This window comes from Amphibalanus amphitrite, unplaced genomic scaffold, assembly GCF_019059575.1.
Source record: "Amphibalanus amphitrite isolate SeventyFive unplaced genomic scaffold, NRLGWU_Aamphi_draft 000301F_arrow, whole genome shotgun sequence".
NCBI lineage: Eukaryota > Metazoa > Arthropoda > Thecostraca > Balanomorpha > Balanidae > Amphibalanus > Amphibalanus amphitrite.
The window spans coordinates 297,597-316,526 of NW_024881796.1; the positions used below are offsets into that span (position 1 = coordinate 297,597).

Consider the following 18,930-nt stretch of genomic DNA (forward strand, 5'->3'; position numbering starts at 1 on the left):
GTCCCGCTCTCTCACCGAGCGGCACGTGATCGAATCTGCGGCGGCTGTACCGTGACGCTGCAGAGTTGCAAACCGTGCCAGATTATATCGCCCCCTCACCAGCTGGCTCCTGTGACTTATATCGGGCGGCCTTCTAGAAGATCGGGCACATTGATGGTATCATTTTTACACCACTTAAAATCAGGCATAAAATGTCTTCAAGCCATCGCCGATTCTTATTTTTATTGCTTGTGTATCATAATCATGTCTTTTGACGCTAACTAGCGCACGCTTTTTATCCCTCAGGACGAAGGTCAAATGCCGCTGGACGAGCTTATGAAGAAGTACGGCGGTGGCGGCGCTGACGGCCCGGGCCCGTCCTCCGCCGCTGCTGCCGACTCTCGGCCCGAGTCCGAGGACGAGGAGGGCACCGCGGACGAGGACGATGACGAGCCGGAGGACGAGGACGGCGATGGTGAGGACGAGGAGGAGGAGGAGGAAGGTGACGGGGACGAGGAGACGGAGATGGAGATCGGCCTCAAGTCGCTGCTCGACGTCAATGCCAGCGACGACGGAGACGCCACCAAGGTACGGTGGAAGAGGTCGACCTCACCCGCCTCGGAACTATTGAGGTGCCCTAAAACCGCCACAGCGCTCCCAGCTGTGACGGTATCTACACCTCATAGAAAAACGGCTTGTCTCGTTTCCCGGCAACCAGCTCCTAGGTTTACGGGCAGAAAGGCTTGCTACATTTAGCTCATGTTTTACCGTTAACGCGCTTATATTTAGTAAAGCGGCTCGGCGACGGTAAAACCTGCTTGTGTGCGTCAATGCTGGTCACTTCGTAGAATGAGTCTATGTGTTTCGCTATTTCCTGAGAAGTGGTCTCGACATCTAAAATGGTCGCTGGCAATGTAAGCGGCAGGACTGTCGCCGGTTGGTATACTTCTGTACGTACCGTAATTGTGACCGTCTGTAATTCTGTTCGCAGGCGGGTCTGTCGGGCCCGGCGGAGATCACGGACGTGGCGGCTCTGGCCGAGACGTTCCAGCCCAAGGGCTACACGCTCTCGTCGACCACCGTGAAGACTCCGGTGCCTTTCCTCCTCAAACACTCGCTGCGAGAGTACCAGCACGTCGGCCTCGAGTGGCTGGTCACCATGTACGACAAGAAGCTGAACGGCATCCTGGCCGACGAGATGGGTCTCGGCAAGACGATCCAGACGATCGCGCTGCTGGCGCACCTGGCGTGCCAGCAGGGCATCTGGGGCCCGCACCTGATCGTCGTGCCCACCTCGGTCATGCTCAACTGGGAGATCGAGCTGAAGAAGTGGTGTCCCGCCTTCAAGGTGCTCACCTACTACGGCTCGCAGAAGGAGCGGCGCCAGAAGCGCACCGGCTGGACCAAGCAGAACTCGTTCCACGTCTGCATTACCTCGTACAAGCTGGTGCTGCAGGACCACGCCTCGTTCAGGAGGAAAAAGTGGAAGTACCTGATCCTCGACGAGGCGCAAAACATCAAGAACTTCAAGTCCCAGAGGTGGCAGCTGCTTCTGAACTTCCAGTCACAGAGGTGGGTGTCACTGTCAGTTATGATCGGAACGTTGATTTAGCCGTGGATTTGTAGCACGTGATCGAATCTGTGGCGACTTTTTGTCTTCGCAGAGTTGCAAACTGGCTAGATTATGTCGCCCCCTCACCAGCTGGTTCCCGTGATTTATATCGGGCGGCCTTCTAGAAGATCGGGTACATTTTTCTCCATAAATACCGCATGACTCGCTTCACACGGAGCTCATCTGTTTCGTTCAGTCTGTGTAGCAGACCGTGTACCGTGACCGTCCGCTGACCGCACGCTCCGTCCGCTGTTGCAGGCGACTGCTGCTGACCGGCACGCCGCTGCAGAACAACCTGATGGAGCTGTGGTCGCTGATGCACTTCTTGATGCCGCACGTCTTCGCCTCCCATCGCGAGTTCAAGGAGTGGTTCTCCAACCCCGTCTCCGGCATGATCGAGGGCAACACCGAGTACAACGAGAGCATCATCAAGCGACTCCACAAGGTCAGTCAATGGACTGGTGTGGGCGTCTTCCACTGGGTCATGGCATATGGATCGGAGTGAACCGGTCTGGTCATCCGAACATCGATTGGTTTTGATGGTTTTGCGCTGCAATGTTGAGGTGCCCTAAAACCGTCACAGCGCTCCCAGCTGTGATGGTATCTACACCTCATAGAAAAACGGCTTGTCTCGTTTCCCGGCAACCAGCTCCTAGGTTTACGGGCAGAAAGGCTTGCAACAGATATTTGCTATTGTCATTTTACCGATGCTCACATGGTTCCGTTTATTGGCAATTGTGAAAATTTCGCGACGATCGGCGAAAGTCACTGCAGTCCTTGCGAACGAACGTTCCTACTGGTATTTCGCCTCACCGGCTGGCTGACTGCTGACTCACGCCTCTGCAGGTGCTGCGTCCGTTCCTGCTGCGTCGGCTGAAGACCGAGGTGGAGAAGCAGCTGCCCAAGAAGTACGAGCACGCCATCATGTGCCGGCTCTCCAAGCGGCAGCGCTACCTCTACGACGAGTTCATGAGCCGAACCAAGTACGTGCTGCCTTCCTTTTTGGTGGAATATTAGGGCGCGTAGCCGGCAGGCCCAAGCGTCCAACGTGCTGCCGCAATTCCTACTTGTCATGCAGCCCCGCGGCCGCAGCCGCCTGTTGCGACGTGAATGTTCTCGACGTTTCTCTTAATCCAGACAAAATTGCCCGCAATTTATCACTCGTCTGTATCATGCTTTGCATCTTGTCTGTTTCGGATACGTAAGAACGTCATGCTATTCAGTCATGCTGACGTTTTGATCCGTCCCTTCTCAGGACGAAGGAGACGCTGGCGACGGGTAACTTTCTGAGCGTGATCAACATCCTGATGCAGCTGCGGAAGGTGTGCAACCACCCGGACATGTTCGAGCCGCGTCCCACCGTCTCTCCGTACCGGATGGAGCGGCTCGAGTTCGTCACCGCCTCGTGCGCCTGGACCGCGCTCCAGCACGACCCCTTCAAGGTTAGTCCGGCGCTGGTGGGACCTTGTCAGGAGTTGTTTGGGATTGTAGTGGTAGTCTACTTGTCTGGATTCCACCCGAAACCGGCACGTGATCGAATCTGCGTCGGTTGTACTGTGACGCCGCAGAGTTGCAAACCGTGCCATATTATATCGCCCCCTCACCAGCTGGCTCCTGTGACTTATATCGGGTGGCCTTCTAGAAGATCGGGCACACGCCTCATAGGGACTAGAATCTGGAATGTTAAATTAACCCGCGCCCGGCTGGGGGTCCTGGATTTCCACGCCCTGCTGGGGGGGGGGGGGTGTTTGAACACCCCCCCTTGTAACTCGGCTCCTGGGCCACGTAGCGATACGCGGAAGGCGGCGTTCGAAAGAGCGTCAAAAATAATGACGAAATCACTTTGGTCAATTTTTTGGTCAGGTCAAAGGTCAGGTCACCAGAGGTCATTGAAGGCAAAATTTCGCCGATTTCCAGGTCGAATGTCGAAAATTTCCAAGAAGCCAACGCATAACTCGGGAACCAATAGAGCTACAGCGCCGCGGAAAAGCGCATTCGATAGCCCTATTAACGCCCTTTCTGAGTAATTCTCTCAGATTTGACCTAACGCCAACGGTTTTGCCTGCAGGGGGCAAAAACTGCAAAAATAGCCGATTTTTTCGGAAACAGTTTTTCTGCAATAACTTTTGACCCAAGCCCTGTACGAGCTTACTTTTACCGGCATCGTGTTCCTCTCGTCAAGACGCATCGAATGAACTATAACTTGACCTTGAAAGGTCAACTTGAAAATTTGACCTCAGGTCAAGGTCATGACCTGACCGGAAAGGGTCATGTTGCATATCAGTCGATCCGTATCGTCGAGCTGAACACATCTAAGGCGTTTTCATCGCTCTAGCATGCCTCTATCAAAAGTTATTTGCGAAAAACTGTTAGATACCATTCGTGACCTAAGATGACCTCAGGGCATAAACAAGGGTCACCGACACCATTTTCATGTTCAGTGTGTCTAAACCACTTGTAATTCGGTGTTTGGGAGTGTTTATAATGTCTTTCGACCAAAAGAGGCGCATTTCAATTTTCTCCCATTGACTTATAATGGGGAGGTCGCAAAATTGACCTGACCTTAGGTCATCGATATCAAAATTCTGAGATATACATTTTGTACATGCTATTGCTCTTAGCAATCGCTGAAAGTTTCAAAGCGATCGGTCACTCGGTGTAGCTATGACAGACATTGAAACTTTTTATGAGGTGAGGTCACTTCAAGTGACCTGGTGACCTGACCTTGAATGACCTTGGTCTGAAATTTTCACAACTTGTGTAGAATTGATGTATGATAAGGTGTACCAAAAACGGCGGCGCTCCGCGCCGCCGTTTTTGAGATATTCGCGAAAAACCACAAGGGGGGGGGGGTGTTCAAACACCCCCCCCCCCCAGCAGGGCGCGGGTTAAATGGCCATTTCACTGTCCATGCCTTAGTTTCGGTTTTTGTGGTATCTGTCAGAGTGGAGGCCTTGTTATAAGTCTTTGTTGGTCTGTTGTTGCGATAGAAGTGTCTACTGCTAGCGCCTCCCCGAACGTCGTCCTACGGTTTTTTTCGGTTCGGTGCTATTTTTATTTTTCGATTACGTCACTTGTCATGATATTGTTTATTGATGAATATTCTTTTTATTTCTTATTTCTGCGATTTCCTTAGCCTGACTGCAATCATTCCCTCCGGTAGCACGTGGATCTCAAGTTCCTGAACCTGCTGTTGGCCGACCTGGAGCTGACGCTGACGGCGTTCGCGGCGCACCGGACGCGCCGGTTCCAGGCGCCGCGGCGCCTCATCGAGGAGGTGGACCAGCGGCCGCCGCCGCCGCCCCGCTGTCCGGCCGGCCGCATCAAGCTGCACGTGCGCGCCACACCGCCCACCAGCTCGGCGGCCTCGGGTCCTCCGGCGCCGCCGCCACCGCCGCGGCTACCCGCCCCGGCGCCGGCGACTCCGGCTGTGCCCCGACCGGTGGTGCCGGGCGCCGCGCCGCTGCGGGGGTACGCGCTGCAGGTGGTGCAGGGCGGCGTGGTTAAGACGATCCCGCTGTCGTCACTGTCTGGCGTGGGTGGCGGTCCCCTGGCGCTGCAGATTCAGCAGACGCCGCAGGGGCCACGGCTGGTGCCGGCCGCCTCCCAGCCGTCGGCCACGGCCTCCACCGCGGCCGGCAGTACCGTCTCCACCCCGGTCAGCGCCGGAATCGTGCTGCAGACGGGCAAACCGCTGCTGGGATCGCCGGGACCGCGGCCGCTCGGCAACGGCGCCAGGCTGACGACGCCGGCCACAGGTAAGTCGCAGGCCCGGCCAAACAAATGGTCACATCTTGTCTGGTTATTTTGTTATTGATATTAAGTTCGGTGGTAAAACGACCAGACTGATTCGTTTTGCTTTTTTTTCTATGATGTTTTCTTCGGCCTTAGCGGCATCTTTCGCCTTGACCCTTTCGAGATTCCGTTGACATCACGCTGCCGTCCGGTGGGCCGTGATGTCTCATTGATCTCGTACACCAACCGGCCTGTCTCGTTATCTCGGGCGTCCCGCATGGCGTTCGGGCGGAAAGACTACGCTACATTCTGCGTGGTTGTCGCCGTGTGACTGATCACTGCCTGTCTCAGTCTCCTGACAGTCATTTCTCTCCTTCCGCAGTGGACCCGCAGTCGCTGGCGGCGATGCTGGCGGCGCGCGGCCTGCCGGCCAACACCAACGTGACGTTCGCCCGTCTGACGCCGGCGGCCGTCGCGGCGGCGCCTCGGCCGGCCGCGTCCAACGCGCTGGTCGGCTCCGTGCCCGCCCAGCCGGCGGTGAGTGCCGCCACCGGCCCTGAGCGACGGGTGCGTGAGCGACCGCGGGCAGGGACGGGCGCACGCACCGACGATCAGCGGCGCCGGCCGGCCTGGCGGCGCCGCTTTTGCAAAGGTGCTAGATCGAATCACACGGCCAGCAGGTCTGCACGGTCGCCAGTGCAGCACCCTCTAGAACTGAGTGGACAACTGCTATGTTCTTCTATTAAAATGTTTCCGTATGTTGCTTGCCCCAGCTTTGATTTGTTCGCAAATAGTTCGATGTACGAGATGCGTGTCGCTGTTTTCGATCGTTTGAATTTGGACTTTCAACCGAGGGAGGTTGTTTTCTGGAGTGATATAACACGGGCTGATATTTTTCCATCAGGTGAACGCTGCGTCTCCCCAGTCTGTGCCGCTGCGAGCGCAGGCTCCGGCGCCGCCGCCGCCCCAACCCCCGCCGTCGGCGCCCCAGGCGAATAGCTTGCCTGCGCCGCGGCCCACCCCTCCGGCGTCACCGTCCACCGCCACACGGTCCGCCTCGGCGGCGCAGAACGCCAAGCACCACTCCGTCTTCAGGATTGTGAGTAGCCGAACTGTGCGGGCGTTTGTTGCGTCCTAGCCGTTGTGAGCTGTATCGTAATGAGTGCGCTATGTGTACTTTATGCCGTCCGGGCCGCCGGGCGTTGCCGCCTCTGGCTCGCCCGGCGCGCCCTCAGAGGCGGCAGATTATCCGGGAGGATTCGCTAACGCCACAAGCTGCCCGCCGGGCGGCCGGGAGTGGAGTTTGATAGTAGCCTCGCCAACAGATCGCAAATTCTCAATGATCATCGTGCCGCTTTGATTTGACATTGATGTTAGTGGCTAGTGTGTCTAATTGGGTGTCATGTGTCGACAGCCGGCGCTGGAGGAGCAGCGGCGGATAGCGCGGAAGGAGAAACTGCTGACGTTGTACCGGATCAACAAGCGGCGCTGCGAGGCGTGCCCCATCTACGGCGCCGACCTGGTGCAGTCGGTGCGTGTGGTGGACGGCGCCGGTGGCCGCGTGCCCGCCTGGAACGGCCTGGCGCACTGCGTGCCGGCCGACCCGTGCCAGAGCGGCGCGGCCGCCACGCGCCGCTACTGGCGCCAGACGGAGCACCTCGACCGGCTGCTGCCCACTATTCCCCAGCTGCTGGAAAGGATGCATGACATCCTCAGCAGGTGAGTCTGATTCAGTAACCAACGGATGTGACGTTATATTAATATTCTGCAGCTCTGTATGAGCGTGATGATCTTTACTTTACCTACATTCTCTGAGATGTTTTGATTACACCTCTGCTAGCCTGACGTGTCGCCACGATGGCTCCGCTCCCGTGTACCGCTGAGTGTAGTCGCTGACCGTCTACCGTATTCACAGGTACGTGGTGTACACGCCGGGCGTGGTCGCACCCGAGATCCGGCTGCACGTCAGTCACCCGCCGCCGTGGCGGCTACAGGAGGAGCGGTGGCGGCGGCTGCGGCTCACGGCCGAGCTGTCGCCGCGCACCGCCGACCTACACCCCATCGCCAGCGCCATGGCCACCCAGTTCCCCGAGCGGCGGCTCATACAGTACGACTGCGGTAAGTGACGCAGTGGGATCACACTGGACGGGGAGGACTGGGACGCGGCCGCCGGGCCGGGCTCACGGACCGCCCGCGTCGGCGCGCCGCCCGTCCCAGACAGCAACATGGCATGTCTTAGTTTCTGGGTGGCTGTCAGTACGCCATCCAAGTAGGCGACTCGCTACAAAGCCTAAAAAAAAGTTCCGGTCAATTATAATTGCTCTGTTGCCACGTTAATTAAGTTATTTGATGTTTTTGTGGAGTAGTCTTGTTCTTCAGAACGAAGCTCTGAAATAGAAATAAATATGTCGCTCCGGTTAAGTATTCGTTCTCTGTCATGTTTCATGGAGCACATCGTTTTATTGACATTGCATTTTTCGTTTTCAGGTAAACTGCAAGTGATGGACAGGCTGTTGCATAAGTTGAAGTCGGAGGGCCATCGGGTTCTCATCTTCACCCAGATGACGCGCATGCTGGATATTTTGGAACAGTTCCTCAATTTCCATGGTCACATCTACCTTCGCCTGGACGGCACCACGCGAGTGGACCAGAGACAGGTCAGTAACTCCCCTGAGAATGGTGGCGATCCGCCGGAAATTACCGGTCCGGTCTGCTCGTTGGCCGTGTCCGGTGACGACCGGCGGTACAGCAGGCGGCCCCGTGTCGTCCGGTGTGCTCTGTGGGACGCGCTGCCGACGGGACCGCGGTGCCGGTCTTCGGTACTGGCTGGTCCCGTCGGTTCCCCATACACCGACATTCTTCTAACAACGAAATACGAGCTTCGAAAATCGCTATATTGGCTCTAGGGTGTTACCGTTGTGATTAAAAATTAAAATGGCACCGATGACGTGTTGAATGGAATGGCACTCGCGGCTGATGTGAAGGGTTATTGTGGACTTTGGCGTTTCGTCTTGTGTCTCTCCACTATATGCTAATATGGCAACCTGGCTCGGGACTGACGGTGACTATCCATTTCAGGCGTTGATGGAGCGGTTTAACGCCGACAAGCGTATCTTCTGCTTCATCCTGTCGACGCGCTCGGGCGGCGTGGGCGTGAACCTCACCGGCGCCGACACGGTGGTGTTCTACGACTCGGACTGGAATCCGACGATGGACGCGCAGGCGCAGGACCGCTGCCACCGGATCGGACAGACGCGGGACGTGCACATCTACCGGCTGGTCAGCGACAAAACCATCGAGGAGAACATCGTCAAAAAGGCCAACCAGAAGCGGCTGCTCGGCGACCTGGCCATCGAGGGCGGTAACTTCACCACGGCCTTCTTCAAGAAGAACACGCTGCAGGATCTCTTCAATGTGGATATGCGTGAGGATGACGCCAGCCGAAGGATGTCGGACGCGGCGCGGCGGCGGCCAGAAAAGGTCGAGGTGAGTTTAGCCTAGACAGACTGTCGCTGTCGGAAAACCGAAAAACAGTCGATATTTTAAAGCTCGCTTAGGAGCGATCGTTTTTTAATTATTTTATTTCTTTTTTGTGTCGCTTGAAGTACACCGTCACGCAGTAGTGTTAACCGTTGCCCTTTCGAGATTCCGTTGACATTACGCTGCCGTCCGGTGGGCCGTGATGTCTTATTGATCTCGTACACTAACCGGCCTGTCTCGTTATCTCGGGCGTCCCGCATGGCGTTCGGGCGGAAAGAATACGCTACACTCAATCCATTCTATCGCCGTGCTGAGCTGTAAAAAGTCACGGTGTACTCCACCACAGCTGAATGCTCCTCGTGTCTAACCGCGTCTCCGCTCCCCCAGCCGTCGGCGCCGCCGGCCGTCACGGACCGGTCAGCAGAGGTGGCGTTCGAGACGGCGCTGGCCGCCGCCGAGGACGAGACGGACGTGCGGGCGGCGTGCACGGCGCGCGCAGAGGCCGACGCCGACATGGCCGAGTTCGACGAGAACATCCCGCTCGACGACGGCGGCGACGAGGAGATCTCCAAGGCCGAGCTCGAGGTGCAGCAGCTCGTCAAACAGGTAGGTGCTCCGATAGGGAGAGAGACAGGGGTATTACAACAGTATTCGATTAACTTTCTGTTGGTTGTATTGTAAAATACTTGCATTTCATTTGTGATAAGAACGATCATGCAGTGCATGCATGAATATAACGTTCCGGTTAGTAATTTGCGTATATACTTCTGTCATCATACTGCCGCGGCGTGTGCGGCTGCACCGCGGGCTGCCGCGGTCCGGTCTGTCGGCCCGCCGCCCTGACCGGCCGCCGGCGCCGTGTGCCCGCAGCTGACGCCGATCGAGCGCTGGGCGATGGCGTTCGTCGAGGAGACGGATGACGGCTGGCAGCGCGAGGCCGACCGCGCCGCCGCCGAGATCGACGCCCGCAAGCGCGAGTGGGAGGCGGATCACCAGCAGGCGATGCGCCAGCACGACGGCGAGTCAGACGGTGCCGCCGGTTCGGACACGGAGCTAACCTACGACGCCGCCGAGACGAGCCAGGTGCGCACGCCGCGCGCCAACACACCGTCCACGCCCTCGTGCCGCGTGACACTGCGCCGCTGTGACGAGCTGACAGACAGTCCAAAGACGCGATCGCGCAGCACGGTAGACATCAATTTGTGGACGCTAGATACGAACCCGCTGCTGCCGGGCGAGAAACCGGTGCGGAACGGGACTGGTCCGCCGCCGGCGCGCGCCACCGCCCGCCGCGGCCGGCTGGGCCGACAGCGGCGGCGGCCGAGCGGTGACTGAGCCGACTGGCCGCCGCCGCCGCACCGCAGCTCATGCGACCCGCCGTACCGCGCGTCATCAACTCACCGACTGGCCGAGGGGCGCCTCCTGACCGGCGCCCGTTCGCCAGTTCTCAGGCATTACTCGCGTATTCCCCTCCGCTCAGCGAGGCCCATCGTTTTTGTGTGATACCGATCGCTTCCATTTTGAGGCGGCGATTTTATGTACTGTGAATCTGCGCGCTGTTGGTGCGAAATAAAGCTGTGACTGGTGCCGAGCCGGCTGGCTGTGTGTGTTGGTGTGTGAGTGTGAGCGAGTCTGTCCGGGCAGGCGGCGGCGGGCGGCGCTGGTGGCGGCCGGCCGGCGCGGTGTGTCAGGGTCGGGGGGAGGCGCCGCCCGAGCCGCCGGCATGCTGACGCCCCCGGACAGACCCCTGCACACACCAGCCAGCCAGCCAGCCGGCCGGCGGATCGCGCCAGCGCAGCCGCCCGCCGCCGCCGCCGTCCCCAACACGCCACCGCCTCACTGGCGGCGTGGGTGCACCTAATATCAATATTCACAGTCGACACTAACCGTCTGCCACCTGCGCTCAGCTTCCTCGTCACATCAAATTTTTATCTGAAACAAAAATTCTAAATTTTTCGACATCAAAAGCAGGAGCAGATTTCAGGAAAACGGGTTCCCTGCCGCCCGTCTGAGCTACCGGTACAGCGCAGGGCGCATTTCACATATGCCGGATGGTTTCTCCTCGTGATCCGAGGGGTGTCAACAATAGCGAGGTAAAAGTTTCATCGTCGATCTTACTTGTATTATAGTCTTTCTTTTTTATTAAAATATTTTAACATAATTCTTCTCACGTTTTTTAGCTTCTGGCTGATTGTTTATTAATGCTGTTTTTTTACAGCAGCCGCAGGTACTCTTGAATGGAAGACATATAGATTAATATTTCATTACCTCTTCATTCGCCTCATTAGTAATTATTTAGTTTCCTGTGTATTAACTTCCTGTATTTCGCTGTGAGCTTTTGGTGCTGGATGTTTTTAAATTATTTCGAATATCCTCACAGGTATGGATTTCGGAAAACGGCGGAGACGAAATGATGCCGGTAAGTGCGCTATCATCCAACTGCTGCGGTGAGCCGTGTGTCGTGTTTATCGGCTTCGGTATTCGCGTGCAGGATGTTGTTCATTTATGTTTGTTGTACTTTAGTTTGCATATGATTGTCTGCAATTGCCAGCTAGCATGTCCACGATCCACACTGACGTTTACAATTCCGTTTTGGCTCAGATCTGGGCGCCGCCGACGCCGCCGCGGGACGACAGCGACGTCTACCTGGACTCTGTGGACGACCTGCTGTACGAGGACACGCCCATGACGGAGGCCCAGCTGCCGCCCGTGTTCGTCAGAAAGGAGCCCAGACGGATCAAGACCGAGCCCGGCGTCTCAATGCGTGAGTTTTCTACTATCGCTACGGCAGACCGTCACTGCACGTCAGCTCTCGAGTTGGTATAATTATACAACGCTGTATAATTTGTTGGCTTCCGCTGAGCTTTTAAGCCCCGCAGGGGGCTGACCGTGGTCAGAGCTGCTGCTTAGCCGGGGTCATCTGGCTCCGGCTGTGCGGTGGCTGTGACTTCGGCCAGTAAGGGGAGTAGCGCCCCCTCGGCCCCAGCTTGACGCGCGTTTGACCTGGACTTGCCTTGCTTACCGGATGGATTGTCTGCAGGATTGGCCCCGCAGGGGGTTGGCAGTGGCCTGGGTCGCTGTTGGACTGGGCTCCTTGGGCCCTCGCCCCGCGGCGGCCCTGGCCTCGGCCAGCAAGGGGAGTAGCGCCCCCTCGGCCCCAGCTTGACCCATTCTTGCTTACGATTTGCTTTTGATCACTGGATGGACAGATGGTACGGCCCGACTTTTCTTGGTTTCCGTGGTTTTGTTTCTCTTGAGCGGTCTTTGTTTGCTTTTGCTTTGCTTCTCACCGGATGTCTGCGTTTCGTTCGATCACAGCTTTCTGATTCCTTTCCCCCTTTTTTCGTTGTTTTTTGCACCCGCAGGAACACAGCCGAGTTGGGCTAGTGTAAGGGGAGTGGCGTCCCCTCGGGTACCAGCCGGTTTTACTAGGCTAGGCGAGCCGACCCGTACCCCAGGACAACGGGATCCTGGAGGTTGAGCCCCCCACCGTGCGGAGCCAGTCGCGGTGGCTGGGCAACACGCCTCTTTGGCCCTGAGTTCTGTAAGGGCGGGACACTCAGTGGGGCGCCGCACTTGAGGAGCCATTCCCAGTCGTGATGCCGCCGGGGGTGGTGTTGGAGAGGTGTCGCCGGCGGGGTTCGGGCACTTGTGCTCGTCCTCCGTCGGTGGGACTGATCTGTCGCTGCCCCTGGCGGTGACTCGGCGAGGCGTCAAGGGAGGAGGCGGTATCCGACCGTGGGGGGTGGTGAGTCTCTCTCTCCCCCTCGGAAGGTGCCGCCAAGTCCCGTACAGTCAGCTCGGCCGTCCTAGGCCTTGTAGCGGCGCCGTTGCGGAGCGTCGGCGGCCGAGCTGGCGGAGACCAAGCACACTTACATGGATGACCGGACCAACCCCCCTTCCCCTCAATCCAACCCCTCGGCTTCGGCCGATTCTCGCCCGTTGGCCTCGGCCGGCGGGCGAACGTCACACGAGAAGGTTCCTCGAAACCCAAAGATCCTTATCCTAAGGAGCAGTGACAAACAGCTGGGTGCGCTGTCCCCCTTCCAACGGAAGGACGGCTGCGACCGCCTCGGCAAGATCCTCCGCTGCGATCGGATGCGCGATGGGGCTTTGGAAGTCGAATTCGAGAAAAGTGAGGAGGCTGCAAAAGCCTTAAGCGCCACCCGATTTGTGTATACCGAGGGACGGGCCTCCGGCAGGAAGCTGGTCTCTGTCTCTCTCTCAGTTGAGCCGCACAGGTCAAAGAACTCGAGCAGAGGGGTCATCAACTGCTTTGACCTCAGAGACGTGAGCAATGACGACATTGCAGACGGCCTCGCCGACTTTGGCGTCACAGCAGCACACCGCATCTTGGCGAGGAGAGGCACGGTCCCCACGAATAACATTATCTTAACCTTTGACTCCACCGACATGCCGAGCGAGGTTCGCGTGGGGTACGTGAGGGTTCGTGTGCGACCTTACGTCCCGGCACCCATGCGTTGTTTCCGCTGTCAACGTTTTGGTCATACGAAGGACAACTGCCGAGGCAAACCCGTGTGCTCCAAGTGTGCTTCCCAGGACCACACTGACGACACGTGCAGCTCGGAAACCCCTCGATGCGTCAACTGCGGAGAGGGGCAGACACCGCACTCCGCGTATGACAGGTCCTGCCCTACATACGTCAAAGAGAAGGAGATAAACACCATCAAGGCTACCAGAAATCTGTCGTTTAAAGAGGCCCGGGAGGTGTATAACCAAACTCACCCGAAGACCTCGTATGCCCAAAAGGTGAGAGTGACAAACTCAACCGATGCCTCCCAGATGAGTGTTGCACAGCTTGTGCAGCTCCTCAAGCGATTCGGCCTCACTGTCGTAGCCACTGATGGCTCAGCGGACCCCCCGGCGCCTCGTGTGCCGCCGAGCGACACGGAGCAGGCTGCTCAGGAGTCAGTGTGGGGTCCACCCAGTCCGGCTCCAGCCGCGAGTGGAGACGAGTGGACCGTCGTCCAGCGCCGACAGGGTGGTCGGCGCCCCCCGGCGCAGGGTAAGGCGCCACCCACCCCGCCCCGCCCCCGACCGTCTACGGCGGTGCAGGAGGCTCTGCGGCGGGGGGAGGAGGAGAGGAGGGCACGTGAGGCGAGGAGGGCTCGCCTCGTCCAGAAGGCCCTCGAGGCTAAAGAAGCCTCGTCTGCCGACTCCGCCTCCGGGAGTGCCAACGCGGCCGCCGCCGCTGACACCCCGGAGACACCTGAGGCGGGGACTCGGCCCATCATGGGTCCCCCGCCGCCTCCTCCACCTCCGCAGCGGCGGCCACCACCGCCGCTGCCAGAGACGCCTGTGTCGAGGACACAGGCCGCCGCCTCGACATCCCCGTCGGGGCGGCAACAGTCCTCCGCGGCTCCAGGGCGCCTCGCCAAGCGGCAGACGCCCCCGAGCTGGTCGCCCTCGGAGGGTGACGCCCCTCGGGCGAAAAAGCCCCAGCAGGGATCGAGCCACGCCCGATCTGCCTCCGCTGAAGGGAGGCTTCACCGAGAGGGCTCGGGGCACCCCCGCATCCGTTACGGGGGGAGCGCCTCCTCGGAGTTAGAGGACCTAGTCTAGTCTTTCAGTCTAGTTATTTCCTCTTTTATCCTTTTATCTTTTTCGCGCTATTGCGCTTTTTTACCAGGTGCATTTCTCTCGGTGTTTTTTACCTTTTTTGTGGTCAGTCAGGTATCTGCGTGCGCCTTTGCCTCATGTTATACGCGCCCTTTTTGCGCCTTTTTAACCACGCCTTTTATTCTACAGTGGAACTGTAGAGGCCTCCGGGCCAACTACCAGGACCTACAGTCTCTTATCCGTTGGCGCACACCCCTTGTTTTAGGTCTCCAGGAGACCAAGCTTGCGCCAAATGTCACCCTTGCCATCAAGGGCTACTCTGTTTTTAGGAGAGACCTGGACACCCCTACCATTGCCCATGGAGGTGTGCTTCTGGCGGTTCACCACAGCGTACCTGCTCGCCAGGTGCCGCTGCAGACTCCCCTGCAGGCGGTGGCCGCCAGAGTTGATTTCAACCACCGGGAACTGACTGTGTGCTCCTTATACCTTCCACCAGGTATAGCGCTCCCGGTGGTTGAGCTTCATCGACTTGTCGATGAGCTTCCACCTCCGGTCCTGGTAGTCGGCGATTTTAACGCCCATAGCCTGGCGTGGGGATGCGACACGACTGGCACTCGTGGTCGACTTTTAGAATCTTTTATCCGCGATGAGGCGCTGTGTATTTTAAATACAGGACAGCGCACCCATTTTACAACACCCTCCGGTCAAACATCGGCTCTGGACCTGAGCTTAGTCAGTCCGCGGCTAGCTCAGCTTTTTACCTGGTCCGTCCATGACGACCCACTCGGGAGCGACCACTTCCCAGTGTGGCTGGAGCACCAGGAGTCCCCAGTGTCGGGCAACCGTCCACCTAGGTGGAATGTTCGGAAAGCCGACTGGGGCGAATTCCAGGCCGCTGTAGAGGCCTCTGTTTTAGCCAGAGCCGACGCCTCTGTGATGTCTACAGAGGATTTTACATGTTTACTCAATGACTCCGCAAACGGGTGCATACCCAAGACGTCGAGTCAGCCTCGTCGTCCTCCGGTCCCGTGGTGGACCAAGGAATGCGGAGATGCGATTCGTGCCAGGAAACGCGCTTTTAGAAAGTTTGACCGGAGTAGTACTACTGAGAACCTCATCGCTTTTAAGAGAGCGCGGGCTTTTGCCCGACGCGTTTTAAAGGAGGCAAAGGCTGTTTCATGGCGCACTTATGTAAGTTCCTTAAACCGTTTTACTCCTACGACCCAAATATGGGCACGCATGAAGCGCATTGAAGGCCGGTTCAGCTCTGTTCCGCTTCCGGTTTTAAGAGTGAACAACACGGACATATCACCCTTCAGACGTCGCAGAGACGATAGGTCGTGCACTCTATCAGCGCTGCCGAGGAGAGCCGTCCTCACGACCTGCACCAGCCGCCGTGGACTTCAGCACAGCTGAAAATTTGGTGTACAACGAGCTTTTCTCTATGGCTGAGCTCACGTCTGCCATCAGCTCGTTGCGCAGCGTCTCAGAAGGTCCGGATGCTGTCCACAACGACATGCTCCGTCATCTCCCAGCAGTTGCCCTCGAGGCGCTGCTAGCAACCTTCAATTCGCTTTGGGAGACTTGCACTTTCCCTGAGACCTGGCGGGAAGCCACTATCATTCCTATCTTGAAGGCTGGCAAGTCGGGACATGACCCTCTCCATTATCGGCCCATCTCTCTCACATCATCGCTATCAAAGCTGATGGAGAAGATGGTCAATGTGCGTTTTAGCTGGTTTCTGGAACATCATGGTGTTTTTACAAACGCCCAGTGCGGTTTTAGAAAGCACCGCAGCCCTGTTGACCACATTTTAGCCCTTGACACCGAGATACGCACCTGTTTTACTGAAAGGAAGCATCTTGGAGCACTGTTCTTTGATATTGAGGCGGCCTATGATACAGTGTTACGACACAGAATACTTTCCAAAGTACACAAGTACGGCATACGCGGCCGGATGGGCCTCTTTATCGAGAACTTTTTATCGGGTCGTCGGTTTAAAGTCCGAGTCGGTAACCAGTTGTCTAGCAGTTTTATCCAAGAGAATGGAGTCCCTCAGGGAGGGGTGCTTAGTGTGGCGTTATTCGCAGTGGCGATTAACGATATCGCCGATGATCTTCCGGTCTCTATCGGCAGATCGCTTTTTGTTGACGATTTTGCCATCTGGTTCGCCGCTTCCAGCGCTCGGCACATGGCCAGACAACTGCAGCTTGCAGTCAGACGGCTTGAGAGATGGAGCCGCGACAATGGTCTCCGTTTTTCAACGAGGAAGACTGTTGCCATGCATTTCTGTCGCCGCCGCTGCGCCGACCCTACATTGGGTATCCGTCTGTACGGACAGACGATCCCCACGCAGCCGGTGGCGAAGTTTCTTGGTATGACGTTTGACGGACGTTTGACGTATAAAGAACATTTTAGAACGCTTCGGGAACGATGTTTTAAATCCCTGAACGTTTTAAAGTGTGTTGCCCGCACATCATACGGTGCGGATCGCAAAACTCTGCTCCTCTTGTACCGGTCGATCATCCGATCGAAGCTGGACTACGCGTGTTTTGTTTATGATTCTGCAAGTGAGTCCAGCAAGAAGTCCCTGGACGCAGTACATCACGCTGCGCTCCGCGTTGCCACCGGGGCTTTCCGCACTTCTCCAAAGAGTAGTCTTCTGGCTGAAACGAATGAGCCACCTCTAGCTCTTCGTCGCCAGATGCTGGGGATGCGTTACACTTTGAAACTTCGCCAATACCCAACGCATCCGACGTACCCGTACGTCTTTTCACGTCACGCTACTCGATCTGACGGGAGGGTACGACCGTCGTTTGGAGAACGCATGGGAGGTCTTTTTTCAGCTGCTAACATATCCTTGCGTGGCGTTCGGCGTACCTGGGACACGCCCCCTCCACCCTGGAAAAACGCCAATCCGCAAGTGGACCTCTCACTATCGACTGTTAAGAAGGACAACTTGTTGCCTGCTGAGGCGCGAGCCAGAGCCTTAGAGCACATTGCCGTTTATGATGGTTTTATCACGGTTTATACAGACGGCTCGAAGACAACCGAGGGAGCGGGCTGCTCTTTTGTCGCTGGTCGTGACACCCGCTCGTTTTCTCTGCCACCTTCCGCCTCGGTGTTTTCTTCAGAGCTAGTCGCTATAGAGAAGGCTTTGTGTTTCATCGAGGTTTCTGGCAGTCCCTTTTACTTGATTTTATCTGATTCTCTTAGCAGCTTATTGGCCTTACGTACTTTTAACTCAGTTGACCCCATCGTGCGGGACATTTTAACTCGGCTTACGTCGGTGGAGCAATCTGGAAAATCAGTCCGTTTCTGCTGGATTCCCAGTCACGTCGGCATTGAAGGCAATGAGCTTGCTGATGCTGCTGCCAGACGCGCCGCCGCAGCACCCTGCACTCGGCGCTTGCCTCTGCCTGCCCGGGATTTTTATCCGCTGGTGCGACCCTTCATGCTTTCAAAGTGGCAGGCAGAGTGGGATTTGTGTGTAAGGAACAAGCTGAGAGAGTTGAAACCAACTCTAGAGCCTTGGCAGTCTTGCCTGCAAGGCAATCGTTTCCAGGAAGTGGTCCTCTGCAGACTCCGTATTGGTCACACATACGCGACGCACAGCTATCTCCTTTCAGGAGGTGAGCAGCCTTTGTGCAACAGGTGTTCCGTGCCTCTAACCGTCGCTCACGTTCTTTTATCTTGCCCACTCTTTGAACGGAACCGGACACGCTACCTGGGCTGTATTGCTCCTGGTACCACTATCCGCCACCTACTGGGTGACGAGTCACCCTGGGTTTTATCCGGCAATATTTTTTCCTTTATCCGTTCGGTCAACTTCCAGGTGATTTACTCAACCTGACCCAATTCCTCTCTAGTCTACTTGTCTAGTCAGTTGATTGTTACGACGCTCTTGCGTTGTTCTATCTTACCTTGCCGTTTTTATCAAGTCTTTTACTTTCTTAGCCTTGGTATATAGAAGGTCTCTTGTTTTGAAACACTTGTTTTATTAGAGTGACGTTATGGGCGCAAAATGACCTTCGCAGTCGGCGCGCCCTAAAGCCCCAATAAACAACAACAACAACAACAACAACGCTGAGCTTTTAAGATTGGGTTATTGTCAATTGTCTGTTCACCTTGCAGTAAGAGAAATTAGAGTAATGATTTTTTCCCGGCCGCGATCATTACTGATGAGGGGTTTTATCTTGTGACGACAGCGTCCCAGCCGGGCGGCAGCGGCCCGCCGCCCGCCGCGCCGCTCATCAAGAAGCCCATCAAGGTGAAGCGCGAGGAGACCAGCGGCTTTGCGCCGCGCTCGCTGTTCAACCGGCTGTCTCCGGCGGCGCTCAAGATGCGGCGTGACCTCCGTCTGCAGCAGCGGCGCACCATCTTCAGTCCTGGCAGCCTGAGCCTGCCCAGCGCCAAGCCGGCCCTGCTGGCCAACAAGGCCGGCCTGGACGAGCACGCTCCCGAGTGGCTGGTGCACGAGGATTGGGCGCTGCTACAGGTGAGCACGCTCTCTCCTTTCCCTCATTCGCGTGTGTCCCTTGGAT

General features: G+C 57.1%; 1 protein-coding gene across 4 annotated transcripts in view; it reads left to right on the forward strand.

Annotated features, from left to right (window-relative positions):
- Window positions 1–18,930, forward strand: part of LOC122387870 (helicase domino-like) — a 41,586-nt gene that overhangs the window by 15,535 nt on the left and 7,121 nt on the right. For 3 of the 4 annotated variants that reach the window (XM_043378461.1, XM_043378464.1, XM_043378462.1), the window contains 17 exons: window positions 286–567; window positions 971–1,551; window positions 1,850–2,036; window positions 2,438–2,574; window positions 2,847–3,033; window positions 4,755–5,349; window positions 5,709–5,893; window positions 6,231–6,425; window positions 6,741–7,045; window positions 7,242–7,444; window positions 7,814–7,983; window positions 8,405–8,812; window positions 9,194–9,412; window positions 9,677–9,889; window positions 11,187–11,225; window positions 11,408–11,570; window positions 18,595–18,884. In XM_043378461.1, coding sequence (XP_043234396.1) covers window positions 286–567; window positions 971–1,551; window positions 1,850–2,036; window positions 2,438–2,574; window positions 2,847–3,033; window positions 4,755–5,349; window positions 5,709–5,893; window positions 6,231–6,425; window positions 6,741–7,045; window positions 7,242–7,444; window positions 7,814–7,983; window positions 8,405–8,812; window positions 9,194–9,412; window positions 9,677–9,889; window positions 11,187–11,225; window positions 11,408–11,570; window positions 18,595–18,884 — 4,359 coding nt within the window. The remainder of the gene's footprint in view (window positions 1–285; window positions 568–970; window positions 1,552–1,849; window positions 2,037–2,437; window positions 2,575–2,846; window positions 3,034–4,754; window positions 5,350–5,708; window positions 5,894–6,230; window positions 6,426–6,740; window positions 7,046–7,241; window positions 7,445–7,813; window positions 7,984–8,404; window positions 8,813–9,193; window positions 9,413–9,676; window positions 9,890–11,186; window positions 11,226–11,407; window positions 11,571–18,594; window positions 18,885–18,930) is intronic. The other variant, XM_043378463.1, reaches the window with a different exon arrangement.